General features: G+C 38.3%; 1 protein-coding gene across 1 annotated transcript in view; it reads left to right on the top strand.

The window, feature by feature from the left end:
- The window catches only part of LOC150084986 (uncharacterized), a 52245-nt gene that overhangs the window by 8572 nt on the left and 17959 nt on the right, over positions 1-25714 (top strand). Inside the window, exons 2-4 of the mRNA XM_090376422.1 lie at positions 10959-11635; positions 16177-16325; positions 23577-23752. Coding sequence (XP_090232548.1) covers positions 10959-11635; positions 16177-16325; positions 23577-23752 — 1002 coding nt within the window. The remainder of the gene's footprint in view (positions 1-10958; positions 11636-16176; positions 16326-23576; positions 23753-25714) is intronic.

The raw sequence follows: 25714 nt of genomic DNA, 5'->3' as shown, positions 1-25714 counted from the left end.
TAACACTCTCTTTCTGAGTCAGTATTCATCAAGGGTTTCTTCACATGTCCAATGATGATATATTCTCTTTAAAACCGGTTGGATTTAAAACAGCAGAACGAACTTTGCCTTCCAACGAGTTTCCCTAGTATTGCATTGCTTTCAAACACTTTCTTTTCAACACATTTGAAAATGAAAGTGCACATTTACTTTTGCTTGAAAGTAAATGTGCACACTGTAGAGATAGAAGAACTTAGTTTATTTGGATTTTAGCGAGCCATTTGATTCAGTCCCTCATGAGCGGTTATTGTATAAGCTGGAACACTTTGGGATTACTGGAAAAATTCTAAGATGGATTACTGGGTGGCTGCAAAGCAGAAGGAAGAGGGCTGTGATTAATGGATAATCTTCAGATTGGTTTAAAGTCAGAAGTGGGGTCCCCCAAGGATCGGTTCTTGGACCACTGTTGTTTCTGATTTTTAAACAACATCGACGATTAGATAGAAGGCTTGATGACTAAATTTGCAGACGACGTAAAGTTTGATAGAGTAGTTAACGATCAGTACCAAGAAGCACTCCTTCAGGATGCCTTGAACAGCCTTTGTAGCCTGTCCAAGTAATTCTAAAGGAGGCTGCTATGTCTTAATGAAAAGAAATGCAAGGTCTCGCACTTGGGGAACAGCAACCCCCAAATAAATTATACACTTGGTGGGGATGAATTAGAAACAGTGGAGGAGGAAAGGGATCTGGAAGTGACAATAAGGACAGATATGGTTTTCTGAACAGTGTAAACAGGCGGCCAAGAAAGCAAGTGTCCTATCGATGATTCATCGAACGTAATCCTGTAGAAATAGAGCGGTCATAATCCCACTGTATAAGGCAATTGTAAGACCACATTTGGAATACTGTATTCAAATATGGAGACCTCATCTGAAAAAAGACATCGAGCTTCTTGAAAGGGTCCAAAGACCGGCAACTCGAATGGTGAAATCGGAAGGAGGACGACAGTATGAGGAAAGACTCTGATTATGTGGGTTACAGAGGTTGGCAACCAGGCACTTCAGAGGTGATCTCATTTAGATTTATAAGGCTCTGAGAGAGGTTAGTAAAATGAATGAAGGTGTAATTTTCACTGTTATAGAGAATTCCTGAACTCGGGAGCATAAATTCAAATTACAGGGGAAGAGGTTTAGACTACATTGTAGGAAGTTATATTTTAGCCAGCGAGTCGTTAATTGCTGAAACAGGTTGCCTTCACAAGTAGTTGTTCTTGACAGTTTAATAAATTCAAAGGTCAACTGGATAGTTGCAAATAATATGTATTCACAAAGGAGGTTAGACAAGCTAAGGCAGATTACGAGAAGTCTTTGGCAAAGAAAAGCAGCAAACACTTCTTTGTTTATATTAACAGTAGAAGGAAGGGGGATGAATCACATTGGTCCACTTGATGTCGATGGTCTTACTGTTGATGATTCTGCTCAGGTTGCTAACAAACTGAGTAGGTATTTTGCATCTACATTCACATATTGTGTGAGAAATTCTTTAGCGAAGGGGATGCCAGAACTTTATCAACCTCTAACAGAGAGTTAAATGATTTTGTGATAATTGAGAGGAAAGTGGAAGAGAAATTGTTCAAGTTAAACATAAAAAAGGCGCCGAGGTGGATGGGATCTATCCAATTGTATTAAGGAAGACAGAAAAGAAGGTAAGCAAACCCTTAGCCATAATTAAGAGAGCATCTATGGATTCAGTGGAGGTCGCTATGTATTGGAGATCTGGAGATGTGCGAATATATCCCCAATTCACAAAGGAGGAGAATCAAAGGGTGACATGAGTAATTCCAGACCTGTTAGGAACTTCTGTTCCTTGGAAAATAATGAAGTCACTGGTTGAAGAAATAATGCAGAACCATACAGGAATATAGTTCTACTGTAGTCATCACATCATGAATTTGTGGTGCAATCTTGTCTGACCAGTCTGATGCAGTAACATCGGATGGATGCAAAAAATAATTTTAATATCATACTACGGGGCTTCGCCCCCTGCTCGCCCAGGTATACTCCGTATACCTTTAAGTAAAATGTAGAGGTATACGGAGTAAGTCAAAGCTTTTCTACGTAAAAGACACACCTGTCAAAACGCACTGGTATATCTAATCAGGAAATGACCCTATGTAATTATTTACCTGTCATTTGTAGTGCGCGGCATTCTCAAAGTCGAATAAATATCACGGAAAATTCCAAAACGGAGTACACCCTCCAACATGGCTGCAAGCAAAACAATGGGAAAACAGTGATTGACAAGTTGTGATTCCCATATTTCGACAAACGGGCAGGAACAAAACAGTGATTGGCAGATGCCACTGCTTTCCCCGCCCACTGTTCTCCTAGGTTGATATGCCTAGGGTATTTTCCCCCACATTTGCTGCTGTTTTTAAATCGGGAACTCGTCTTCCAATTTTAAAACAGCTGGATGGAGAGATAAACACCCTACCTAAGCCAAGTCCCCCTCTCCTGGACGACACAAAACACCTGCGTTTACATAGGTCAATCAGGAAAAGGCCTATTGCTTCGGGTTCCATAATGCATGAGGAATATTGTTGCATCCGAAAGAGCAGGACTAAAATATTGAACTGTAATATTTCCAAACTATACAAAAATTTAAAATATTTACAAAATACTAAACCACAGTATTTACAAATATAGAATATTCATTAATATACAAAAAATGTTACAATGGAACATCAAATGTTAGACAGTGAATCACGTGCACGAGGGTGGTGAACATTATGTAGGCAGTTGTCAATAATTAATTGCATTTGTAGTGACGTAATTGCCTCGCCCTCTTCTCCCATTGGCTCGAATAAATATCTCTAGGAGGAAAACTTTTTTAATGTATAGACAGATACTTGGATTTCAGGAAAGCTTTTGATACCGTTGCACATAAATCTCTTCATGGACTACTGTTATTGGATTCCTCCAGAATTCAGCCCTGGATGGATTGCTGTTTTCTATATTTATTAATGATATTGATGAAGGTATATCAGGTTTAATGTTTAAGTTTGCAGATAATACAAGGGTTGGCAGGGTGGATAATGACACTACTCAAGGTAAACTACAACAGGATCTGGAAAAATTAGGGAGACGGGCTGAAAAATGGCAGTTGAAGCTTAATATTGACAAATACAAGCAAGCTACTGCACATGAGTAGCAGTAATACTAGATTAACGTACCAACTGAGTAGTATTACACTCAGGTTAGTGGAAAATTAAAAAGACGTGACCGCTTATAAGGTTTTGTCAAGGATATACAGAAAGTTTGCTAGCAGCAATAAGTATGTTATTATCCCGTAGTACAATGCAAGGCTTAGGCCGGATCTTGGGTATCTGCATACTGGTCTGAGACCTCATTATAGGAAGGATGTAAATCTGTCAGAAGAGGTACAGAGGTCAACGAGATTGAGGAATGGAACAAAAGGGTGGTCTTATCAAGAAAGGCTTCAGTTTTGCAAACTGCAACGTCTGGAGACTTGGCACTTGCGAGTCGATGTAATTGAGGTGTTTAAGGCTTTGAATGGATTGGGCAGGCTCAATGCTGATAGAATTCCTACTCTTGCTCAGACTGCACTCAACGAATGGCATAAATTCATATTGAGGAAGGATTGTTGCAGGATAGATGTGCGGAAGTTTGCCTTCAGCATGCGTGATTGATTGTTGAAACAAACTTCCATCTGTTGTTGTTGAAGTGGGTAGTTTGAGTAAATTCAAGAAAGAACTAGACAAATTATTTTAAGGAGATGGGCAGGTGACGTGGAAGTTTTTTTTTTTTTTTGGCTTGCGCTTTATAAGCTTGCTTTCTTGCAAAGAACACTAAACTATTTTATTAACTAGACCAATACTGAGTCCTCTGCGTAGACTAATACAGATTGGTGTAAAAGCAAAAATCTATTATAATTAAATAAATGAGACACAGTGGCCTATGTATTCTTCAATTTAAAATGAACGCATCTTTGAAACGTATTCCTTTGGTTAATACAGTGTCTTGTGCTAATAGGAAAGCTTCGTATCACATTTATCAGCACATCGATGGCAACTTCGTCAGTTGATGCTGATGTGTTGATGTTATCTTTGAGACTTGAGTTTCTGAGAATTTGTTTTCATAAATGCCCTTTAAGATTAATCAGAAAAACAAACGAAGTGTTGAAAAGCATGATGGCGTGGTACCGAAGTGTAATTGCGATCACTACAAAGAGATTACAATTTCCAGGAACTGGGTGGAAGCTTTGGACTAATTTATTAATTCATTTTTATTGTCATGCGTGGCATCTTATAAGAATAGAATGGACTAAATAAATCAGAACTTTTTTTTTTTTTAGATTATGGCAAAACGTTAGTGAGACATTCGCCTTAACATATCTCAATAATGCACAAATATTGATCTCAAATAAAAGAGTTATGAAAGAAAATTAAAAAAAAAAGGTGTTATGAAAGGAAATAAAAAATAAATAAATAAGGTACAGAAAACTGGATGTTTGTATCTAATTGTATGCTCCTATCACAGCGCCTTTAGATCAGATGTGACCCTAATAGGCTGTGGGATTTTGAGCCCCCCGATATTCCAGCATTTTGAGTATTAGATTTTATAAACTCTTGGATCACAACTTGGGTCAGAGGCACCTGCCCAGGATTCTACAAATTTTGGGATCCTGAACAGGCGCTTACGTGTAAACGAGCCACTGGTTGTAACAGGTTCCACACGACTTTGTCTATTGAGTTAGATGTGGTCCGTTTTGTTTCTTGGAAACAGGAATAATGACGAGTGTACTTCATCCGAACAATGTTTAGATAGTCAACAGCTATCCGAAGCTGAATAGTAGTTTTTTAAAAGCACCCACAGGCTCCTGCTACATTCCCCAGACTATGAAGCTATTTAATATGCAACAGGATCTTGAAAAGTTGGGCAGATGGGCTGAAAAGTGGCAACTGAAATTTAACATTTACGAACGCAAAGTACTGCATATGGGTAGCAGTAACTCCAGAGTAACGTGTACCAACTGTGTGGTACTACACTCAGGGTAGTGGAGAATGAAAAAGACCTGTAGGTTATTATGCAGAGAGATATGAAGTTTCAGAGCAGTGTAGGCAGGCTGCCAGAGTAGGTCATGGGCTCTTGTCAATGATATACAGGAATTTTGCTAGCAGGAATAAGGAGGTGATTATCCCCTTGTATAAGGCGATGGTCAGACCACACCATGAGTACTGCATGCAGGTAGAGTGGCCTCATTTTAGGACTGATGTGGAGCTGCTGGAACGAGTACAGAGAAGGGCAACGAGATTGAGAGGAAAGTGGAAGAGAGTAAGGGTTGCTCTTGGTAAGAGCAACCCTTACCAAGAAAGGCTTAAGTTCTGAAAATTGCAGCATCTGGAGATTAGACGCCTGCGAGACGATCTGATTGAGGTGCATAAGGCCTTCAATGGTTTGAGAAAGCTCAATGCTGATGGGATTCTTCCTATTGCTCAGGTTACCCACCTGCGGGGGCATAGATTCAAATTGAGGAAAGACAGTTGCAGAATAGATGTGCGGAAATTTGCCTTTAGCTAGCTGGTGGCTGATTGCTGGAACAAACTTTCACCTGTCGTTATGAAAGTTGTTAGCTTAAATAAATTCAAGGACGAACTAAACAAACGTTTGGAGCGAACTGATGGATGAAATGGGTAGACTTTTTTTTTTTTTACTGGCTGATGCAGTGTAAGCGGTGCTTTCTTTCGTCATACGTCTATACCATGCTTTCTTTCGTTATATGCCTATGCTAATTATAATGCTAATGCTATGCAGTTTTTGGTAATTTTGTCTTTGTAATGTTATATTGTATTACGGAAGTGTGCGGCGTACTCTCTAGAGTTGTGCCATGAACTATAAAGATACTGCAAGTAGGTCCCACACCAGAAACGAAACGCTGCCCAATGTTTAACAACAACGTTCAAGCATTGAACCTGAATTCTGTTGTCATGTACGAAATGCTACCCAAAAATAATGGGTAGCATTTCAGGTTACTTTAATCACATATGTGAAACTGCTTAGTCAAAGAATGTACAATGTGGTGTGAGATTTTTTGAAATGAGCAATTCAGAAGAGCAGACTTTGTATAAAGGTTTGATTCAAGCTTGGTTAAACAAATCAGACACACTTGACACGTCACATATATCCTTTGGAGAAGGTACTTTATCAAATTCTCTCATATAGCCAATGCTTTCGGGTTGAGAACCAAATAATTGTGGTCCTCGATCTATTTTCTTGCTCTATATTTTTTTTTTTTTTTTTTTTTTATGAAAACCCCAAACACGAAAGGTATCAAAACCTATAGTACTTAGTACCGTGCATGGGTTGAAGGAGAAGTATGGGGGGAGGGGAATGCCGGAAACTTTGCTCTAGAGACTAAACATGGGTTTCACCACTTCAAGCCTCCAATAAGCAAAGTGGTGGTATTTCACCGGTTGATGAAAGTCATCATACTGTTTTCATATTTCTCCTCAACGGATATCACCAGAACCCTGCAATGTAGAGCAGGCCCACTGCCCAAAACGAAGTGGTCCGCTATATTGCAAAGTTTTTGAAGTAGCACCTTGTATCACTATTTTTGGAAACTTTTTTCAGTTAGTGTTACTGTTGTAATGGTTAAATAATGCAAAGACCGATTCGAACTTTTTCTGCACCTGCCAAAAAAAAAATAAATAAAATAAAATAAAATAAATAATAATAAATAAAAAAAAGGGAAAAAAAGGGTGAGGGGATTCTTAATCGCTCACACTTTTCCCGTTGCCAAAAACGAACTGTCCAGCTCAGTTTTGAACGTTATCAAACTCTTCACCTCGACCACCATCGATCTATAATATGTTACCCGAAGTTAAATTCACGAGATCCAATTATGATATTGTTGTCCAAAATGTTTTATTTGTGTCTCTGATGCTTCTCTCTTTTACCAGTGAAAATGTATCTCCCTCGTTCATATTACTGATTCCTTTCAGTACTTTTTATACCTCAGTCAGGTCCCCCACTTTCTCGAGATGTATAGTTGCAAAGTTTTGGAATCCATGATTTCTAAGTTGTTCTTCATGTGAATATCGATTCGAACAGACTATTGGTCCCACAACAGTCTGTAGCTCTTCCATATGTGATCTATTAAGCTTTTAACCTCTCTTGTTATCTATTCCGGCATCTTTTATTTCTTTATTTTTTGGAACTGCTTCACTGGAATAAATGCAATTGAACCTTCCGAAATACCTTGAATATGTCCCATAACAAATTCGTATCTCTCTCTCTCTCTCTCTAGTTAATAAATCCTCAATAAATAAACCCCCAATCTTTGCTCTATAAATCTCTTTGGAGATTTCTGAACGTTGGAACCACATCCATTTTATGACATTTCTTCACAGTTTGGATAACACCCGTTTTATGATATTTTGGTCATAACCCCCTACTGGCTATTGCTGTCAAATTTTGGATGCAGTTTGATCCTTGGTGAAAATCAAGTAGAGGATATTATAGTCGCTTTTACTTTCTCTGATATGTTGGAACAAATAACAATCATACATCTGGCTGGACAAACTGTTTCCCCATGACTTATTCCCAGGCCACAATTTCAAACCTGTAAGAGGCTGGTTGAAGTTGCCCATAATGAGGCATCACACTTGGTTCGGGTTCGAATCCCGTCGATGACGCGAGGAACTTTAATGGGCTTTTTTCACTCCGTGGCTGAGTTAGTCGGTCTCAGGCGTAGATAGCAAGGTTTTTCCCCAGGAACTGGTTTTTTTCGTCCAGCAAACGAGCAAATCGTCCAGAGAACACACGCAATTTATAGACAAAATACATATATTAGAAATAATGGGTGGCCTAATATAATTATTTGATTTTGATTTGATCACACTTGGATGCCCATTCAAATTGCTTATATAGATTTTTGTCATACTCCTCAGAATCGTTTAGCCTGTAACAAACACAGACAATCGTCTTCCCTTTACCTCATGTAACCTTGCATAGACTTAACATCCTTCTGCATTTTTATGACTCTGGGTAGAGTCAGATAGTTTTCAGCGAGCTTTTGATAAGAAGCATGACTTCCCCTCCCTTTGACCCTCTTTATCCCTCTTGAACGCACTATACTCTCAATAATCAAACTCTTTATCTCCTATCTCTGGATGGCACCATATTTCAGTTCTCTTATATCAACATTGAATGACCTGATAAAAAATTCAAATTCGTTTAATTTATATACATTTTTATACAATACTCCTGACATTGCTATATCGACATAGAACAAAAGACAAAACTACAAATTAAGAGTTCTAGTTTTTGTCTTTTTCACAACCCTGACGCATTCCTCATACCTTAATCACTTGTTTCACAGTGGTATGTGACTGGTACTGATGGTTTTTAACCTATACATGTCCCAAGATTTCTTTAAAAGTCATGGGTCATTTTGTATTTAAGAAAGAAATGCTTGTCGAAAACATACAAAACACATTTACAGATCAACAGATCTTTATAACGATGGTGATAGTTGCCAGAAAGAAACCCACACACAAAATCGGTTGAACTAACAACCTCAGTTCATGATAAACGAGGAAGAAGAAGGGTGGTCGATTTTTGTTATGAAAAATGTGTGGGTTTTTCTTGCTAATACCGTCATGGAAAAAAGCCTCTTTGTTTTTTATTGCTCATTTACGTTGCATGCAGAGTGATCAAGAAACCGTCTGAGATTTTGAAATGGTGTGTGCTCTGAAAATTTTTCAGAGAATAAATTTAGCCTTTTATCGACCATGCTGAGCGTGTTCTTATTTCTAACGATCAATGGATGGGTCTGTTAAGACGGAAATGAATTTTTTTTACCATTTCTGACAAGTTTCTGTGTTGAATGTAAAATGTCTAGTTTCTTTTTGACAGAGTTTTTAAAACTCTCGAAAGTTTACTTGAAAGCTTTCAAAAGAAGATAAGAAAGACTAAGATTTGAGTTCCAGTTTTTATTAGTCCAAAACAAAACAAAACTTCAATCTCTTTTGGTAACATTGCATTCTGAAAGACAGAAGCCTTATAAAAAGTTGGTGATGTCATTCTTTCCATTATATAATAGCAGTCCATTAAGTATGAAATACTTAATGGACTGCTACATACTTAATAGCAGTCCATTAAGTATGAAACGGGCAAACACTAAATAATGAAGTACACTACTCCTCAAAAAGTACTGTGTTCGTATAGACTTCAACCCCTATTGACGCCTTAAATTCCTGCTTGATGTTTAGCCGGGATTTCTGAAAGGACTGACGTATTACCCTTAAGATTTGTACTTTTTGTCTTTTACATAACCATTTCTTTCGCAACCTTACGAGAATCCTCTGGTCACATGGACTTAGCTTCCGTGGTCTTCTCGTGCGTTGCTGGACGGTGGTAATACGATCATCACGAGTGCACTTCATGATAATAACCACCGACAGCCCACTTTGGATGGTGTTGGCAGGGCCTACCAACCAGTCGATTCCGAAGCAATTTTAAGTCGATCTCTTTATATATTCATTGGCAAAAATACAATAAAACCTTGTTAATTCGAATCGATATTTCGAATTTTTAACATATTATACCGAAAATACCAATTTCATTGAAAAAAATATTTCGTTAATTCGGAAACCTCAATAATTCTTAATTCGAAATGATTTGTAATGTTATGCTCAAATGACAATTTTTGCTAGATATAATCCGCAAAAAAAAAAAAAAAAAAGCGGAGAATAAAATAAAATTTTTCAAAAAGAAGGGGACCAAACATTTGGAACTGCCGGGAGAGTTGAACGTACCATTCACTGGACTAGCCCTCGTTGGTTGCAGAGTTGGTAAAATCGCTGTCCTCCCCACGCCGGGTGAAAAAGACCTGAGTTCGAGTCCCATCGATGACGGTAGGAATTTTTATGGGCCTTTTTCCACAACATGGCCGAGTTAGTCGGTGTCAGGCAAGGGCACCATGGACAGTTCGTCCAGCAAACAGAAAATCGACCTCAGAACACATGCAATTTAAAGACAACACACACGTAGCAATATGGCCTTAGTCACTGATGATCCTAGAACCCTATAACAACAGCACTGCACTATATGGCCATCTTCGTTTTACATGTTTGTGCAAACTTCTTGCTTTGCTAGGTGTCCTGCAAACACGGTCATGTTTTCCTTAGTTCATTGCGTTTGACCGATAATCATCTGGTTGCTGTTGGGTTAGGCGCATCAGCAACTTAGGCTGTATTGCTCCGTATATAACATGTTTGTAAATTACTTGTGTTCTGTGGTCAATTTGCCGTTTTTTGGAGACGAAAAAACTAAACCGACCTGAGACCGACTAGCTCAGCCATTTTGTGAAAAAGGTCCATAAAAATTCCTCGTGTCATTGATGGGATTCGAATTCAGCTCTTTCTTACCAGGTGTGGGGACGGCTGCGATTATATAATTATATCAACTGTGTTGATCATCCGGACGACTGGCTGTCTTTGTCTTCTAATAACTATGAACCTGATTACTTGAAAATAGACGAGTTGTTGTTGTAAGGTTTTAAGAGCATCAGCGACTAACACCATATTGCTACGTGTATGCTTTCTGTAAATTGCGTGAATTCTGTGATCGATTTTCTTTTTCTTGCTGGATGAAAAACCCGAGTTTCCTGGAGAAAAAGCCATGCTTCCCTCGCCTGACACCGATCAACTCAGCCACAGATATTTTCAGAAGGGTAGTGTATATAGCGGACATGAAGTTGCTTTTCAAATAACTTTACGACTTTCAACAAATATCGGAATAAATAATAAAAAGGCGGGGTACCAGTTAATTGCTTTCGGTGACTGAAAGGACAACCTTTAGAATGCACAAATTATGGAATGTTTTTGTTGTCTAATTTTTTAATCTATAGAAATTTAGTTTCAACAGTGTAACTTATTTATTTATTTATTTTAGGAACAAGGACTTACAAGATTCCCAACCAGTTCAATTAACCTTGCAATTTCAAAATTTTTCAAACTTACAGCCCCATCTTTCGTCAGTTCTAAGCAAGAAAGTTGAAGAACAGATTAGGCCTAATATTAATGGATATAATTCTAGCATACCCCCTTCGCTAGTAACAAGTATTGATTCAAGAGAAGGATTAAAGAGTACTGATATAACATTAGAATATAAACAAAGAACAAACAAATCTTCAGCGGATGTGCAAATGCAATCCGTTACATTTTCAGATGAAAACCTACTTCTTTCTGATGCAGGAGATACCAGTTCCTCAATCAATCTTATTGATTTTCCTCTTCCAACTGAGAAAAAATCAAAGTTAATAAAAAACAAACTTCCCCATTCTAAAAGCACGAAAGAATCCACGAAGCTTTCTAAGGATATAGCATCGATCAAAAATATCTCTTCTTTAAACTCAACTGCTTTTGGTAGAGATCTTTCCAGAAATCCTTCTACTTGCCATCCATCCTACTTGAAGTACAAATTGTTAGAGAACCGAACGACTTACCACATTCGTGTTTATCCGACAGCAACGTGGCTGTCTTCAACAATTTTATCCAACAACAGGATTTTGGCTGAGTTAAAGGCTATCAATAAGTTACACCTGTATTTTTCTGGGGACAATGAAAGAGGTAAGTAAATTGTAATTATTTAAAAACCCTGCTCAATTTATTTTTAACGAAAATTTTATGCTTATGAAACAATTTAAATTAACATTAATTATCAATAATCTATAAATTTTATAAGTATTATAAATGTGGCCTGACATTGAATGTATAGTATTTTGGAACTGTCCCATGAGGGAATGATGCTATTTGTCCACAAGGAAAGTCGCTAATTAAAGCCGGATGGATGATGATGATGGAAACCTATATCTCAGGTTCGCTCCGAACACGCTCTGACCTCACAGCTAGCACCTTGAAAAATTGGGTTCGAATCCTATCAGGACAGGTGGAACTGTTATTGCTTTTTTCAGTCTCAGGCAAGTGTTGATGGACAAGCCCATTCCTTATGGTAGTGCAGCGCAGCAAGAGCCCTCATTGGAAAAGTGCCGATTCCTGAACTCTTAAGACCGACCCTGTTGAAGGATATTATTTCCTAGTTTTTTGTCCAGAAAAACAGGAAAAGTTTCTTTGGTGCATGAAATTCCCAGAAATGTCAGGTGATTGGGAAAACCATGGCAGATGAGTAACTTGTTATCGTGATCTTCGAACTACTGCTTAACAATACGGGCCCTATGTGAAGTAGCATTGCCATTCTGGAAGGCACCAGTTCTAGACGAGCAAAAATTCTGCAGCATGGGGTGCAGATGATCGCTTAAGATGGTCTTTAGCTCAGTGAGATGGATGGTAGTTTACTGGAATAAGAGTACTCAAGCCATACCAAGTAAATGTGCTCTATACCATTACAGAACCACCTAAAATCTTGATTGTTGGGTAAATAGCGATGTACAAGACCATCAACATTTTTGTCAGGGATTCCTGGGCAAAATCTCTTACTATCTTTACATTGTTTATAATAACCCAAGTTATTTGACTAATTTCTCTGTTCTACTGGGGAAAAAAACCCTTTTTACATAAGCGTATCATTTAATTGGAGGAATGCCAGCACCATCTTACAACCACTTAAGTTACAGGAGATTGCCCGTAGATGCAGGAGAGTGTATGCCAAAGAATACGCTGGGCAGTTGCAAGTTCTGACACGCCGAAGACGGCGACTTCCACGAGCAGATGACTACTCTGCTAAGATGCTTATTTGCATAAGCCACCAATCCAGTCACGTAGCTCTCTCCTACTTTGCATACTTGCGGAAGGCCTGTGTTCCCATTATTATTAATAAATTGAAATAATTCTATAAAACAGCTCTACTCTGCGTTAGATTTTATCGTTGGTCGTCTGGGGACGCTGTTATCCCTTTAGTGATGGTGACAGCGCCTAGCTTAAAGCTTAAATCTAAGCACTATCACATTCTTCTAATTAGAAATTTTCAGAGGTAAACAACATTTGCCTTTTATTTGAATTTCATTTACACTATTCTACCAAAAATCAAGAGACAAGTGTTCCATGGCTTTTTGGTAGAGTAGTGTATATGAAACTCAAAGTAAACACTACTTCTAAGTGATTTGCCTCGTTGAAAATACCAACAGCTAAGCGTAAACACTTTTAACATTTACCACCGGGTAATTTTTGCAAGGAAAATAGCACTTGTTTGATCTTTGAACTTATGTCATTCTTCAGTTTTCTGCTCTTGCTCCTACTGCGTGTGTGGAATATTCCCCTCTTTCATAACCTTCACTGCAATATTTACGTGGTTGTTCTATACGAGCTCCCATGGTGTAATTAAGAAAAAACACTAGTCTAGAGACAAAGATTGATGATGGTGAGTTTGCTAATGACTGCCTGTCCAACGCACTAAAAATGATCCTGTACATGCAGCCTTCTAGTTAGTAGATAAAGAATAAACATACAAAACTATAAGGCGGTATTCAAAATTAACTTAAACATGTTTGTACACCTCTACAGAGGAAGTTGTTCATCAGAGAACCAAAATATTTAGAGAGGGAAATTGACTCGCGCTATGGACAGGTTTATATAAAAAAAGTCTAAATTCTCTAACAGGTGGCGTGATATCAAAAATTTAGATTCGAATGAAGCAGGCAAGTTCGAAAACAGTATTTCACACTATATGGAGTACTTTTGTGCTGTCATGGACTTGTCCCAGCCTGTTGTTAGATTTTGGATGGTTTGCAGAGTCTGTTTTAAAGCGATTATATCTGAAGTAGTTAGTGTTGTTGAGTTTAATGAGTTCACATGAATTCCTTGATTTGTCTTCAAGGAATTCATGTGAACCCATTAGAAAGAAGAGGAGACCGATCCCTGAGGCCACAACCAGCAGTTCAGAGTAGGATCTTATCAATACTCATGTATTCCACTTTATATAGCAGCTTTTTATAGACGATATCACAGTCTTTACCCTCATGATGAGTTTTTGGCTATATCCAGCAGTCCAGGGTACTTTCGGCTTTCTTAAATGAAAATATTCTTCATCATCCGACTACAAGGCTCTCATGAGTAGCACAGTTGGTAGAATCGCCATCCTCCCCATACCGAGTGGGAGAGAGTTGAGTTCGAATCCCGTCGATGACGTGAGGAATTTTTCCCAATGTGGCTGAGATAGTTGATCTCAGGAATGGATGGTATAGTTTTTTCCCTCCCGGAAACTCGGGTTTTTCGTCCAGCAAATAGAAAATCGACCACAGAACACACGCAATTTACAGACAGTATATACGGAGTAATATGGCCTTAGTCGCTGATACTCCTAAAACTCTAAACAGCAAAAACTTGTGCTAATTCAGACTGACTGCAGTAAAACGGCTGATTCAGACGTTTCTATGTCTATAGCCCTGACCAATTAGAAAAGAACTGTATGGGTGTAGCTTGCATAAAAGGAATCGCCCAAGTAGGTATGGTCAAATAAGCAGTGTTAGAGCGTTTGTAACTTTTGGTTTGGATTCTATGTGAATTTGTGCACACACTTCTCGTACCACCGCTACAGAATGTTCCTGAATTCCATTGTGGGACTCTTCGTGTGATTGTTGTACTGCTCAAATTCTTTTCTAAGTGGTAAAAACTACATCTGATCATTGAACATGTTGCGACAAGCTGCAAACTTAAGCAGTTTTTGGCTAATCTATACTTTGTACAGAGTCATTTACAAGTACTTTCTAAGAATTTTATGTTGTTCCGAAGTTTATTTATTTTTCTTCGATTGCCTTCCAATGAGTTTATAGTTTCTTGTCCTTACAGTTTGCATATGTTCAATAGCATTTTCACATTGTCCAACTTTGCTCCAATTAGATTTAAAAAAAAAAAAAAAATTTCTAACCAAATTAAACAATTTCGTGAAGGAATATCTACATTTAAGTTATCTTTGATTACTTCTTTGACGAGACTAAATGATACTTTAGAAATAATAAAAAAAACCTCTCACTGGCCAAAAAATTAGAAATCTTTATTTAATATCTAGTAGCCTCCTTTTGCATGAATTACAACCCCTACATGTCGTGTCATGAATTATACTAAGTGTCTTGAGGAAGTTTTAACTCCAGATTTGACCATTCTTCCATCAACCAAAATGCACTCTGGTAGGTGGCCAGAGTACATTTTGGAAAACTTGAGAATATTCCTCGAACCATTGAGTTACAAAATTTTTGCACGGTGGACAGCTGCATTGTCGTCTTGAACGAATCGATCGCAATCCGCGTAAAAATGAGTGAAGTTTGTCCAATACGACAGAAACATATTCATTGGAGATTTCGTACCAAAAGAACATACCCCCCATACCATGACACCACCTCCAGCCACTTGATTAGCGGACACGAGACAGTCTACAAGAATCGCTTCATGAGATTCACTAAGCCACACTTTCACTAATTATCTTGACGCCAATTGCAAAAGGTTTCTAATTTTTGGCCAGTGAGTGTATCTACATTATTATCTTAATTAATTCTTTGCGACTGAATGATACTTTCGAAATGAAAAAAAATCTTATCAATAAACAGTTTTTCGTCTGTTGCCAAATATGGTAGCCAGAATAAACCTCAAAATTTGTTAATACAAGTACAAGTACAGTAGTGAGCACAAATTACATTCCTTCTCGTAAACCTTCTTATGTATTACATTTTCCATGTTATCTATCACTCGCTTCCATGCTGTTACCAAGATTTCTTCAGTAACGACTTCAGTAACCCCCTTTCGACTACATCCAAGGTCCTTCAATGACCCTGTTGCTTCAATGTAGAGAAGATATTGCGAAGTCCATTAGAAGAGAGTACACCTTGACGTAATACTTTAAGTCAGTGGCAGTTTCCCAGGGCCGCCTGTGCATTGCTGTCAATCTAATAGCAAAGTTTGACAAGCAAAGTGAAATTCTTTAACGCTGCTTCCATCAGATGTTCACTTTTTTTTTTTTTTGTATGTTATTCTGCATAATTTAATTTTTAGGAAGATTTATCTGTTATATATTTTTGCCCTCGCGGGTACCACAGTGGTTATTAATTAATAGTATAAATTTTTTTGGAATGTATAAATTTTTTACTTTAAACATTTTAATAGTTATTGAAACTGCATTGATTTATTATTTATTTATTTTTATTTTATTTTATTTGATTTAGGTGCGATGTTCAACAAAACGCTCCCCATACTAACACAGATGAAGCTTCATGAATTTCCTGGAATTCGAGACAGAATTAACGAATATGCTATTTCAATATACTTGCCGCTAGATGGCAAGAGTGAACCTCCAGCACCAAACGACGCTGAGGTGAAAAGGTTGCTCTAAAGTGTGTAATGTAAATGGTATTTTAAAATGATTTTATGGTATTTTTGTTTTGTAATTACTCTTGCCACGGATTAGACATGAGGTCTTCATTTCTTGACACAAACTGGTGTAAAAGTAAATATATTTTATAGCCTATCTCGTTGTTCTGGTACAATAACAGTGGCGTGAGGTTTCTTTGAATAACGACAGCGACACATGGTGACGTTTTGTTGAAGTTCAACGTATAGAAAAATAATTAAAATTGCACTTAATTTCTCCACTGTTTAATGAGAGTTTCGCTTCGTAATTTTTTATCAGTTGATTATTTTTTATAGATTTCGTGATTTTTTTTATAGATTTTTTATAGATCTCATACTACGTGAATTATTAAAATAGTTTATGTAGCTAATAATTAAATCCCTATACATTAAGTTAACGTTTCAGGAACCTTTGCTGGAACCCAATATCAGACCGTACGAAGGCGGTTGCTATCCTCCTGCTTGCTGAATGACCCATTTCCGACCGCGCAGAGTGGTCATTATATAAATCTAGATTTCATGGAAAACCACCACGTAACGTCCTTATCCAGCTATATTAGACGTAGTCTGTCTATTTTGAAGAAAGTATTGTCTTCTTAGGAAATATTTTCATTTAGGTTAATCAAGCCTTTGAGTTTTCGACATAGTTCAACGATTTTCAACATTCCTTCAGGTTCAAATCATTCTGCATTTGATAAAAATTTCTAATCTTAATGGTATTCAAACTTAGGCTTCTTCCACACATTATAGAAAGACAGCGAAGATTCGAAATGTATGAAGCTTTGAGGAAGATCTGTAGTATATCAGCTTTTATTCCCGGTGGATGGTAGGAAGTCTTTTCCTAAAGTTGCCAGCCAACGTTGAAGATATTCCTCCCATTCCTTTGAAATTTCGTTGAAAGTCTAGAGTGCAATCAAGAGCCTGTAAGGGAGATTTATAAGGCATTGTAGAATTATCTCAGCTAGTGACACATTACCTCTAGATATATTGTAGATTGGCGCTTATTTACTTGTTAGATTTGACAACTTGAGGACCCAATAACTTGATTTTCCTCCTACTGGAAGACGCCACTGCAAGGTCATTCACATTCCGGTTCAGTCTTTACGTTGATTTTGACATTAATTAATAGCGCAAACTTTCAAAAAAAATAAAATAATAATAATAATAAATAAATTCATTGTTTTCTATAATGTAGCATTCTGGAAAAAAAAAGAAGAAAGAAAAAATATATATACAGTGCATATACCACACACACCTTTGTATATGCGTGACGTGTCTGTATTTCATGGCTTAAAACCTTACGCTTTTACTTGAAGCAGTAGCAAAAATATCTCTACTATAAGCCCAAAAAAATTTAAAATAAAACACAAAAACGATAATGGAAAACCAATCACGCAAGTCAGAGCAATGCATCAATTCTATACGTAGTAAATCATAGAACTTGGTGTAATGGCATCGTTTTCATAACTGGGTTGTCAGTCGTTATACCACCGGGTACCTACACAACCGATGAAGGGCCAAATAGCCATGAAACGGCCTTCTGGGTTGTGGTACCCACTGAGAATAAATAACAATAGTCTTTTCTATTGGGGAAGCGTTACTTATTCGAGGTATAAATGGGTGAGCGTGAGTAAAATGGATGCGGCTTATTTTCCTTTCTTTCGGGGTAAACTTTGGTCTCCTTATTTTCGCAGCCCGAGGGCTACGAAAATAAGGAGTTACGTCACATATATATATATAAAGGTATCTGTGTGGTATATGCACTATATATTTTAGAAGCCTGTAGGTTAAAGAGCATTACATATGTACCGTGCAGCGGCTGTTTTGGTGGTAGCCACTGAGACTGATAATACGTGACAATAGTCTTCTCTATTGAGGAAGTGTTGCTTATTCGAAGTAGTAGTAGTAGTAGTAGTAGTAGTAGTAGTGGCACATGATGCAAGAAAGAAAGTGTAGGAGCTTATGCAGCATCAGCCAAAAAAAAAAAAAAAAATCACACCATTCCCTCCAAATGCCTGTCCAGTTCCTCCTTAAATTTATTTAACCTATCAACTTCCACAACGACAGATGGAAGTTTGTTCCAGCAATTAACCACCCGCTGGCTAAAGGCAAATTTCCGCACATCTATTCTACATCTGTCCTTTCTTAATTTGAACTTATGTCCCCGTAGGTTCGTATTCTGAACAAGTGGGAGGATCCCATCAGAATTCAGCGTGCTCAACCCATTCAAGGCCTTATAGACCTCAATCAGATCACCGCGCAGGTGCCTAGTCTCCAGCCACTGCAATTTGCAGAACTTAAGCCTCTCTTGGTAAGAGGATCCCTTCATTCCCCTCACCAATCGTGTTGCTCTTCTCTGTACATGCTCAAGCAAATCTACATCCTTCCTAAAATGAGGCCTCCAGACCTGTACGCAGTACTCAAGGCGTGGCCTGACCATTGCCTTATACAGAGGGACAATCACCTCCGTTTCCCTGCTAGCAAAATTCCTATATATCATTGACAAAACCCCATGACCTGCCCTAGCAGCCTGTCTGCATTGCTCAGAAAACTTCATATCTGACTGCACAATTACTCCCAGGTCTTTTTCATTTTCTACCACCTTAAGTGTAGTACCACACAGTTGGTACGTTTCTCTGGGGTTACTTCTACCCATATGCAGTACTTTGCATTTGTCAAGGTTGAACTTCAGTTGCCACTTCTTAGCCCATCTGCCCAAATTATCTAGATCCTGTTGCAGTAGCACACTGCCATTACTGTCATTAACAACCCTGCCAACCTTTGTGTCATCTGCAAACTTCGACATTAAGCCTGATATACCTTCATCAATATCATTGATAAATACACAAAACAACAGTGGACCCAACACCGAACCCTGTGGGACTCCACTAATAACATTAGTCCACGAAGAGCAGCACCCATTGATTACCACCCTCTGTCTTCTCCCACTTAACCATCCTTTTATCCATTGTAGCAACTTACCCTTAATACCATTCTGCTCCAATTTGTACAGTAGTCGTCCATGCGCAACAGTGTCAAAAGCTTTCCTGAAATCCAAGTATATGATATCAAAATTATTTTTTGCATCCAGTTCCTTTGTGACCACATCATAATAACCAATCAAATTTGTCAGACAAGACTTTCCCTTAACAAAACCATGCTGTGTTTGAATTATTGCTGCAGTCTTGTCTAGATGATCCTGCAATGCATCTTTAACCAGCGACTCCATTATTTTACCCGGAACAGAAGTTAAACTAACTGGTCTGTAATTACTCGTGTCACCCTTCGATCCACCTTTGTGAATTGGGGACACATTTGCACATCTCCAGTCCGTGGGAACCTCCCCTGAGTCCAAGGATGCTCTCATAATTATGGCTAAGGGTTTGCTTAGTTGCTTTGCCGCCTCTTTTAAAATAACTGGATAGATCCCATCCACCCCAGGTGCCTTTCTTATGTTTAACTTCAACAATTTCTCCTCCACTTTGCTCTCAGTTATTACAAAATCATTAAGCACACTGCTACAATTTGATAACCTTCTTCCATTTTCAAACTGTAATAATTCCTCACGTGTGAATGTAGATGCAAAATACTCATTCAGTTTGTTTGCTATCTGAGCAGGATCATCAGCAGTCGAACCATCGATGTCAAGTGGACCAATCATATTTATCCCCTTCCTTTTAGAGTTTATATAAGTAAAGAAATCCTTGCTGTTTTTCTTAGCATCCTTTGCCAAACATTTCTCGTAATCCGCCTTCGCCTGCCGAACCTCCTTTGTGACCTGATTACAGACTAGCTTATATCTGCCACAGGCTTCTGCGTCACCTGATAATTTATATGCATCCCATGCATTTTTCTTCTCTGTCACGAGTCTCATTAGTTCATTTGATAACCATTTAGGCCTAAACCTTGAACGATATTTCTTAATCGGTATATAAAGTCTAGTAGCTTCCACGATTAATTCCTTGAATGCTTCCCACTTAGAATTTACTGTTGGTAACATCGTCAGTTGATCCCACTGTACAGAATTTAAAAACTGTCTGAGACCACTGTACTCCCCTTTACGGAAGCAAAAACCCTTTCCTTTACCCCTGACGGTAGTTACCTCTTTGAGTAAATCCCACTTCAGCACACTGTGATCACTGCCACCTAGTGGTTCCTTTATCTGCAAATTCTTAATACACGAATGATCACTGCTGATAACCAGATCAAGAGTATTACTTTCTCTGGTTGCCTCTCGAACATGCTGCTGCAGAAAACAATCATCCAATAAATCCACAAAAGTCTGACTGGTGTGTGAGTGACCAACCCACAAGTTCCAGTCAATATCTGGGAAGTTAAAATCCCCCATTATAAGACATTCAGATTTACTGGCCCACTCTATTTCTCTGTACAATTGTTCATTGTACTCATTCAAGTCATTAGGCCTATAACACACTCCTACCCTTATTTTTCCTTTCGCAGTGCTTATCTCGCACCAAACTGACTCAACAGAGCACTGTTCATCTATATTAACTGGGTGCACTTCCTTTGATTTTATGTTTTTCTTAATTAACAGCATAACACCCCCTCCCTTTCTGTCCTGTCTATCCTTTCTGTACACATTGTACTCCCCAAATTCCAGTTCTGCATTCCTTATATCTTTGTGACACCACGTCTCTGCTATCCCAACAATATCCGCCTTTGATGTCTTGACCAACACTTCAAATTCATCAAATTTATTTACTATACTTCTAGCATTGGTATACATGCAAGCATACATGCTCCTATGCCTATTCCTTGTTACCCTAACACATCCCATATACCCAACTATTCCATGATGACTGCCATCCGTCCCTGAAACCCCCAACACCCCTCGCTCCAGGTCGCTTCTTATTCTAATAGAAGTTGTGCAAGAATCACCTTCACCTCTGCCTGCGGTTACTGTTAAACTATTAGTCTTTGTATCCCCCCAAACTAGCAGTTTTCCGACCCACCTAACACTGCCTCGATAGCATCAGCAAATATTCTTGCACCCTTTCTATTTAAGTGTGTCCCTTCCCTGTAGAAGCAGTCTCTCCTGTTAACAAGTACAGACGGCTGAAAAAAATTCTATCCCTTCAGCCTTGCACAATCTTTCCAGGGCCGAATTGATCGACAAGGCTCTCATCATATACTCCCTCCTATCGTGTCTGGGCAGAATTGCAGACACTTTCAAATTCAACCCTACTTCACGGCTTTTTTTCAACAGTGACCTGTACTTGTTGAGTAATTCCGCCGGTCTCCTACTCTTAATATCATTAGTGCCAACGTGTACAACTATATCACCTTTTGTGCCCTTTTGTCGAGCACTGAAGTACAGTGCTCGACAAAATTATGAAAACAAAATGTTTTTCATGAATATTTTCTTGTGAACAATAAAATATTCATGAAAAATATTTATGAAAAATATACAATGTCGCCGAAGGCGAATATTTTATATCATAGGCATCTTGGCATACAAATTGTTTTGAATGCTACCCTTGTTTTTATAGGCACGAATCCTAAAACACTTGTTTATATAGGCATGAATAAGTTACATGAATATCCCACTGAGAAAGCCATGTTATTTCATCTGGAGACAACGAGGAACGCAGTGCCATCCCTCCACACATCAGAGAAAGGGACACTTACGGTGGAGGCGGTGTTCTCGTGTGGGGCCGAATAATGATCAATGGCCGCATCCCTCTTCTTGTTTTTGATAGGGATACCGTAACTGCGCAGAGGTACCGAGAACATATCCTCGAACCCTATGTGCGACCTTTTAGGAGTGCGATTGGCCCAAATTTTCTTTTCATGCTCGACAACACCACTGCACATACATCTCAAGTGGTGGAGGAATATCTCGAAACTAAAGATGACCAAAGACCGTGGCCAGCATGATCATCAGAATTAAATCCGATCGAACGTACTGGACACCCTTGGGCGTCCCGTATGTTCATCACAGCATTACACGCCAACAGCTAACTACTCGGTCACTTGGTGAGCTCAGGTCTGCGCTGGTAGCAGAATGGATTTGCTGCCACAGAATCTTATAGACAACTTTATATCGAGCATGGTTCACAGCTGTCAGGCCTGTTTAGCCGTTGGAGTAAATCATACGCCGTACATGATGTCATGTGACCATATTTTCGCGCATCTTGTGTCGACTTCTGTAGTATGACCTTTTTGGTAATTCTTATACAATTTTATGAATATCCCTTATACCTGTCAGAAGTTTCTCGCTCTCTTCTCATTTCATTGTATTCTACGGTAAACCACCGTACTAAATTTTGTCCCGCTTCATCGCAAGCTGTACAAGTTATGCCACCTTTTCTAGGTGTTTTGTTAATTTTGTTGAGCAATGCATTTGCAATATTGACAGCTTCTTAATGTTGATGTTGTTTCCCATATGAAATAGTTATCAATTTCATATTTTTGTATTTTTTCATAAAATGCATTATTTTGCATCACCTGACAAAGATCAACGCACTCTTACTCTGAGATATCGTTGTTGTTGGGTTTTAGGAGCATCGACAACTAAGGTCATTGTGCTCTGCATATATTGTGAGTAAACTGCTTGTGTTCTGAGGTCCATTTTCTGTTTTCTGGAAGAAAAACCCGAGTTTCCGGGAGAAAAAACCACGTTACTCTCGCCTGAGACCGACTAACTCAGCCACGTTGTGAAAAAGACCCATAAAAATTCCTCCCGTTATCGTGCTGATTTCAAACAGTGCGCAAAGAATTATTTTAGCTTTAAATATTAATCTAATGTCCTAAATATATTATAGAAAGCATAATTGATAATTACATCTAATATTTATCAGATTTTTCATATTTGAGATTTATTATTTTATTTAGTAAGTGCTGGTGGCGTAGCTATCTCTGAACGTCATGGGTAGCAACCATTTTGTAAATAGGGATGTTAATGTGTCCTGTAAGCAAGCTAATGCTTCTGAAATTATGGGATTATCTTTATACATAAAAACTAATTCATTTTTATAGTTTTTGTACAAATTAGTCAAAGGTAATTTCTAGTGCAGTCATGGAAATAAATTCGTGGCCGTTTTGTTAGATTTTTTTATTCTTTTCTTTTTTTAAAGGCTAAATATTGATGATCACTGCGGTTAGTCAATTAATCCATTTTTTTTATGTGAAAGCAGCTCGCGACGTACCATTAATGTTTAATAAAGTCTCTTATTTTTTTTCTTTTTCTATTTAGATTTTAATAGATAGCGTGGAAGAGAGAACGGTGTTTGTGAAACCTTTTAGTGCTCTTCTGTGGGATATGACAGATGGATTTCTACAAGCTGAAGCTAGAATGTTGGCATTAACTCTAAGAAAGGACGGGGAGCCATTCATGAGCAAATATTTTTACGTGGCTTCATACAGCAGCAGGTAATCTTTCTTTTAATTTTCTTAGGTAATCTTACATATATTTCTGATAGGGAAGCAGAATGAAATAGAGAGAAAGAGAGAGAGATTAATAATAACATTTATCAAAGAGATTAAAACAATTGGTTTAATTAAACTTCTTTTCAAAGCAATTACTTCTAGCTTAAGAAATCTTTATTATCTTTGTTGGAGCTGCTTAAACTTTCATTCACAATGAAAGTTTAATGAAAAAAAAATTAGTTTTTTCTCAGTATCACGAGGTACAGCACTAGTAAAAACGTTAAAATTAAAAAAATAGAAGAAAAGAGATTAAGTTATTAAATTAAATTAAAAATTACTTTTTCATATGAAAACTTTGAGCAGCTAAGTACTTAGTATCTTAAATTTGTAACACGTTCTTAGAAAACTTTTAAAAATCATTTTTCAAACTTTAAGACAAATGAAAGTGATGATTGCTTTAATTGCGAATATTTGCATAGTAATTAGGTGAAAAAAGTTACTTCTCTCTCTCTCTCAAGGTAACTCAGGAAGAATTTATTTATTTTATTTTTTTGACTGGTGCAGCAAAAGCCTCTGGCTTCCTTGCACCATATGGAAACTGTGAAAAATAAAATGATGCAAATCATCTACAATTTTATGGAGAAAAAGAACTAAAAGACATCAGCTGAAGCATCTGACATATGTAAAAGGAGACAAATGATATTGATTAACATAGCGAAGTTTAGTGATGGAGAAAATCTACGATGAAGCCACATCTGTGGTCTGCTTGCGTGGTACATCAGAAGAGAAGAAAGACAAGCTGAATGCTGAGATGCTTTAACCGCCTGACATTCTGTGACGACACGGCATTGATTATTTATAATTCATGTGAACTACAACAGATGACCACAGTGTGCTTGCTTGCACTGCAAAGCAGAAAGTACAACAACCAGGAATAAATTATTTCACATTGGGTGAAGGCGCGCATATTCCTGGCTCAGCTCGTCTTATATATGCGTCACTCTTCTTGACACGTCTCTCTCTCTCTCTCTCTCTCTCTCTCTGTTTTTCTCCCTTGCTGTGTGTTTCGTATTTCTCTACCTATTTTTATCTTTCTTTCTTTCTTTGTTTTCCCCCTTTTCTCCCTGTGTCTATTCTCCACTCTCTTTCTCTCTCTCTCTCTCTCTCTACCTCTCTCTATATCTCTTTTTTTCTTTGTCTGTTTCTCGCCCCTTTTCTCCCTGTGTCTGTTCTCTCTCTCTCTCTCTCTCTCTCTCTCTCTCTCTCTCTCTCTCTCTCTCTCTCTCTCTCTCTCTCTCTCTATATAACTCTTTGTCTGTCTACCTATCTGTTGCTTCTCTTTTCTCTCTGTCTACGTCTCTCTATCTGCCTGTCTGTTTCTCTCCCTCTACTTCTCTTTATCTCTCCCTCCTCTCTATCTGCCTGTCTTCTCCCTCTCTTTCTCTCTCTCTCTCTCTCTCTCTCTCTCTCTCTCTCTCTCTCTCTCTCTCTCTCTCTCTCTCTCTCTCTCTCTCTCTCTCTCTCTCCGTCTAACTCTCTCTATATCTCTTTCTTTGTATGCCTGTCTGTTGCTTCTCCTTTCTCTCTGTCTACTTCCTTCTATCTGCCTGTCTGTTTCTCTCCCCCTCTACTTCTCTTTATCTCTCCTCCTCTCTATCTGCCTGTCCCCCTCTCTCTCCGTCTAACTCTCTCTATATCTCTTTCTCTGTCTACCTGTCTGTTGCTCCTCCTTTCTCTCTGTCTGCTTCCCTCTATCTGCCTGTCTACTTCTCTTTATCTCTCCCTCCTCTCTATCTGCATGTCCCCCTCTCTCTCCGTCTAACTCTCTATATCTCTTTCTCTGTCTACCTGTCTGTTGCTCCTCCTTTCTCTCTGTCTTCTTCCCTCTATCTGCCTGTCTACTTCTCTTTATCTCTCCCTCCTCTCTATCTGCCTGTCCCCCCTCTCTCTCCGTCTAACTCTCTC

Source organism: Mastigoproctus giganteus, chromosome 6 (genome assembly GCF_048544385.1).
Source record: "Mastigoproctus giganteus isolate SK-2022 chromosome 6, ASM4854438v1, whole genome shotgun sequence".
Classification (NCBI taxonomy): Eukaryota; Metazoa; Arthropoda; class Arachnida; order Uropygi; family Thelyphonidae; genus Mastigoproctus; species Mastigoproctus giganteus.
Note: the sequence above shows the minus strand (reverse complement) of the source record. Positions and strands in the feature narration are given on the sequence as shown.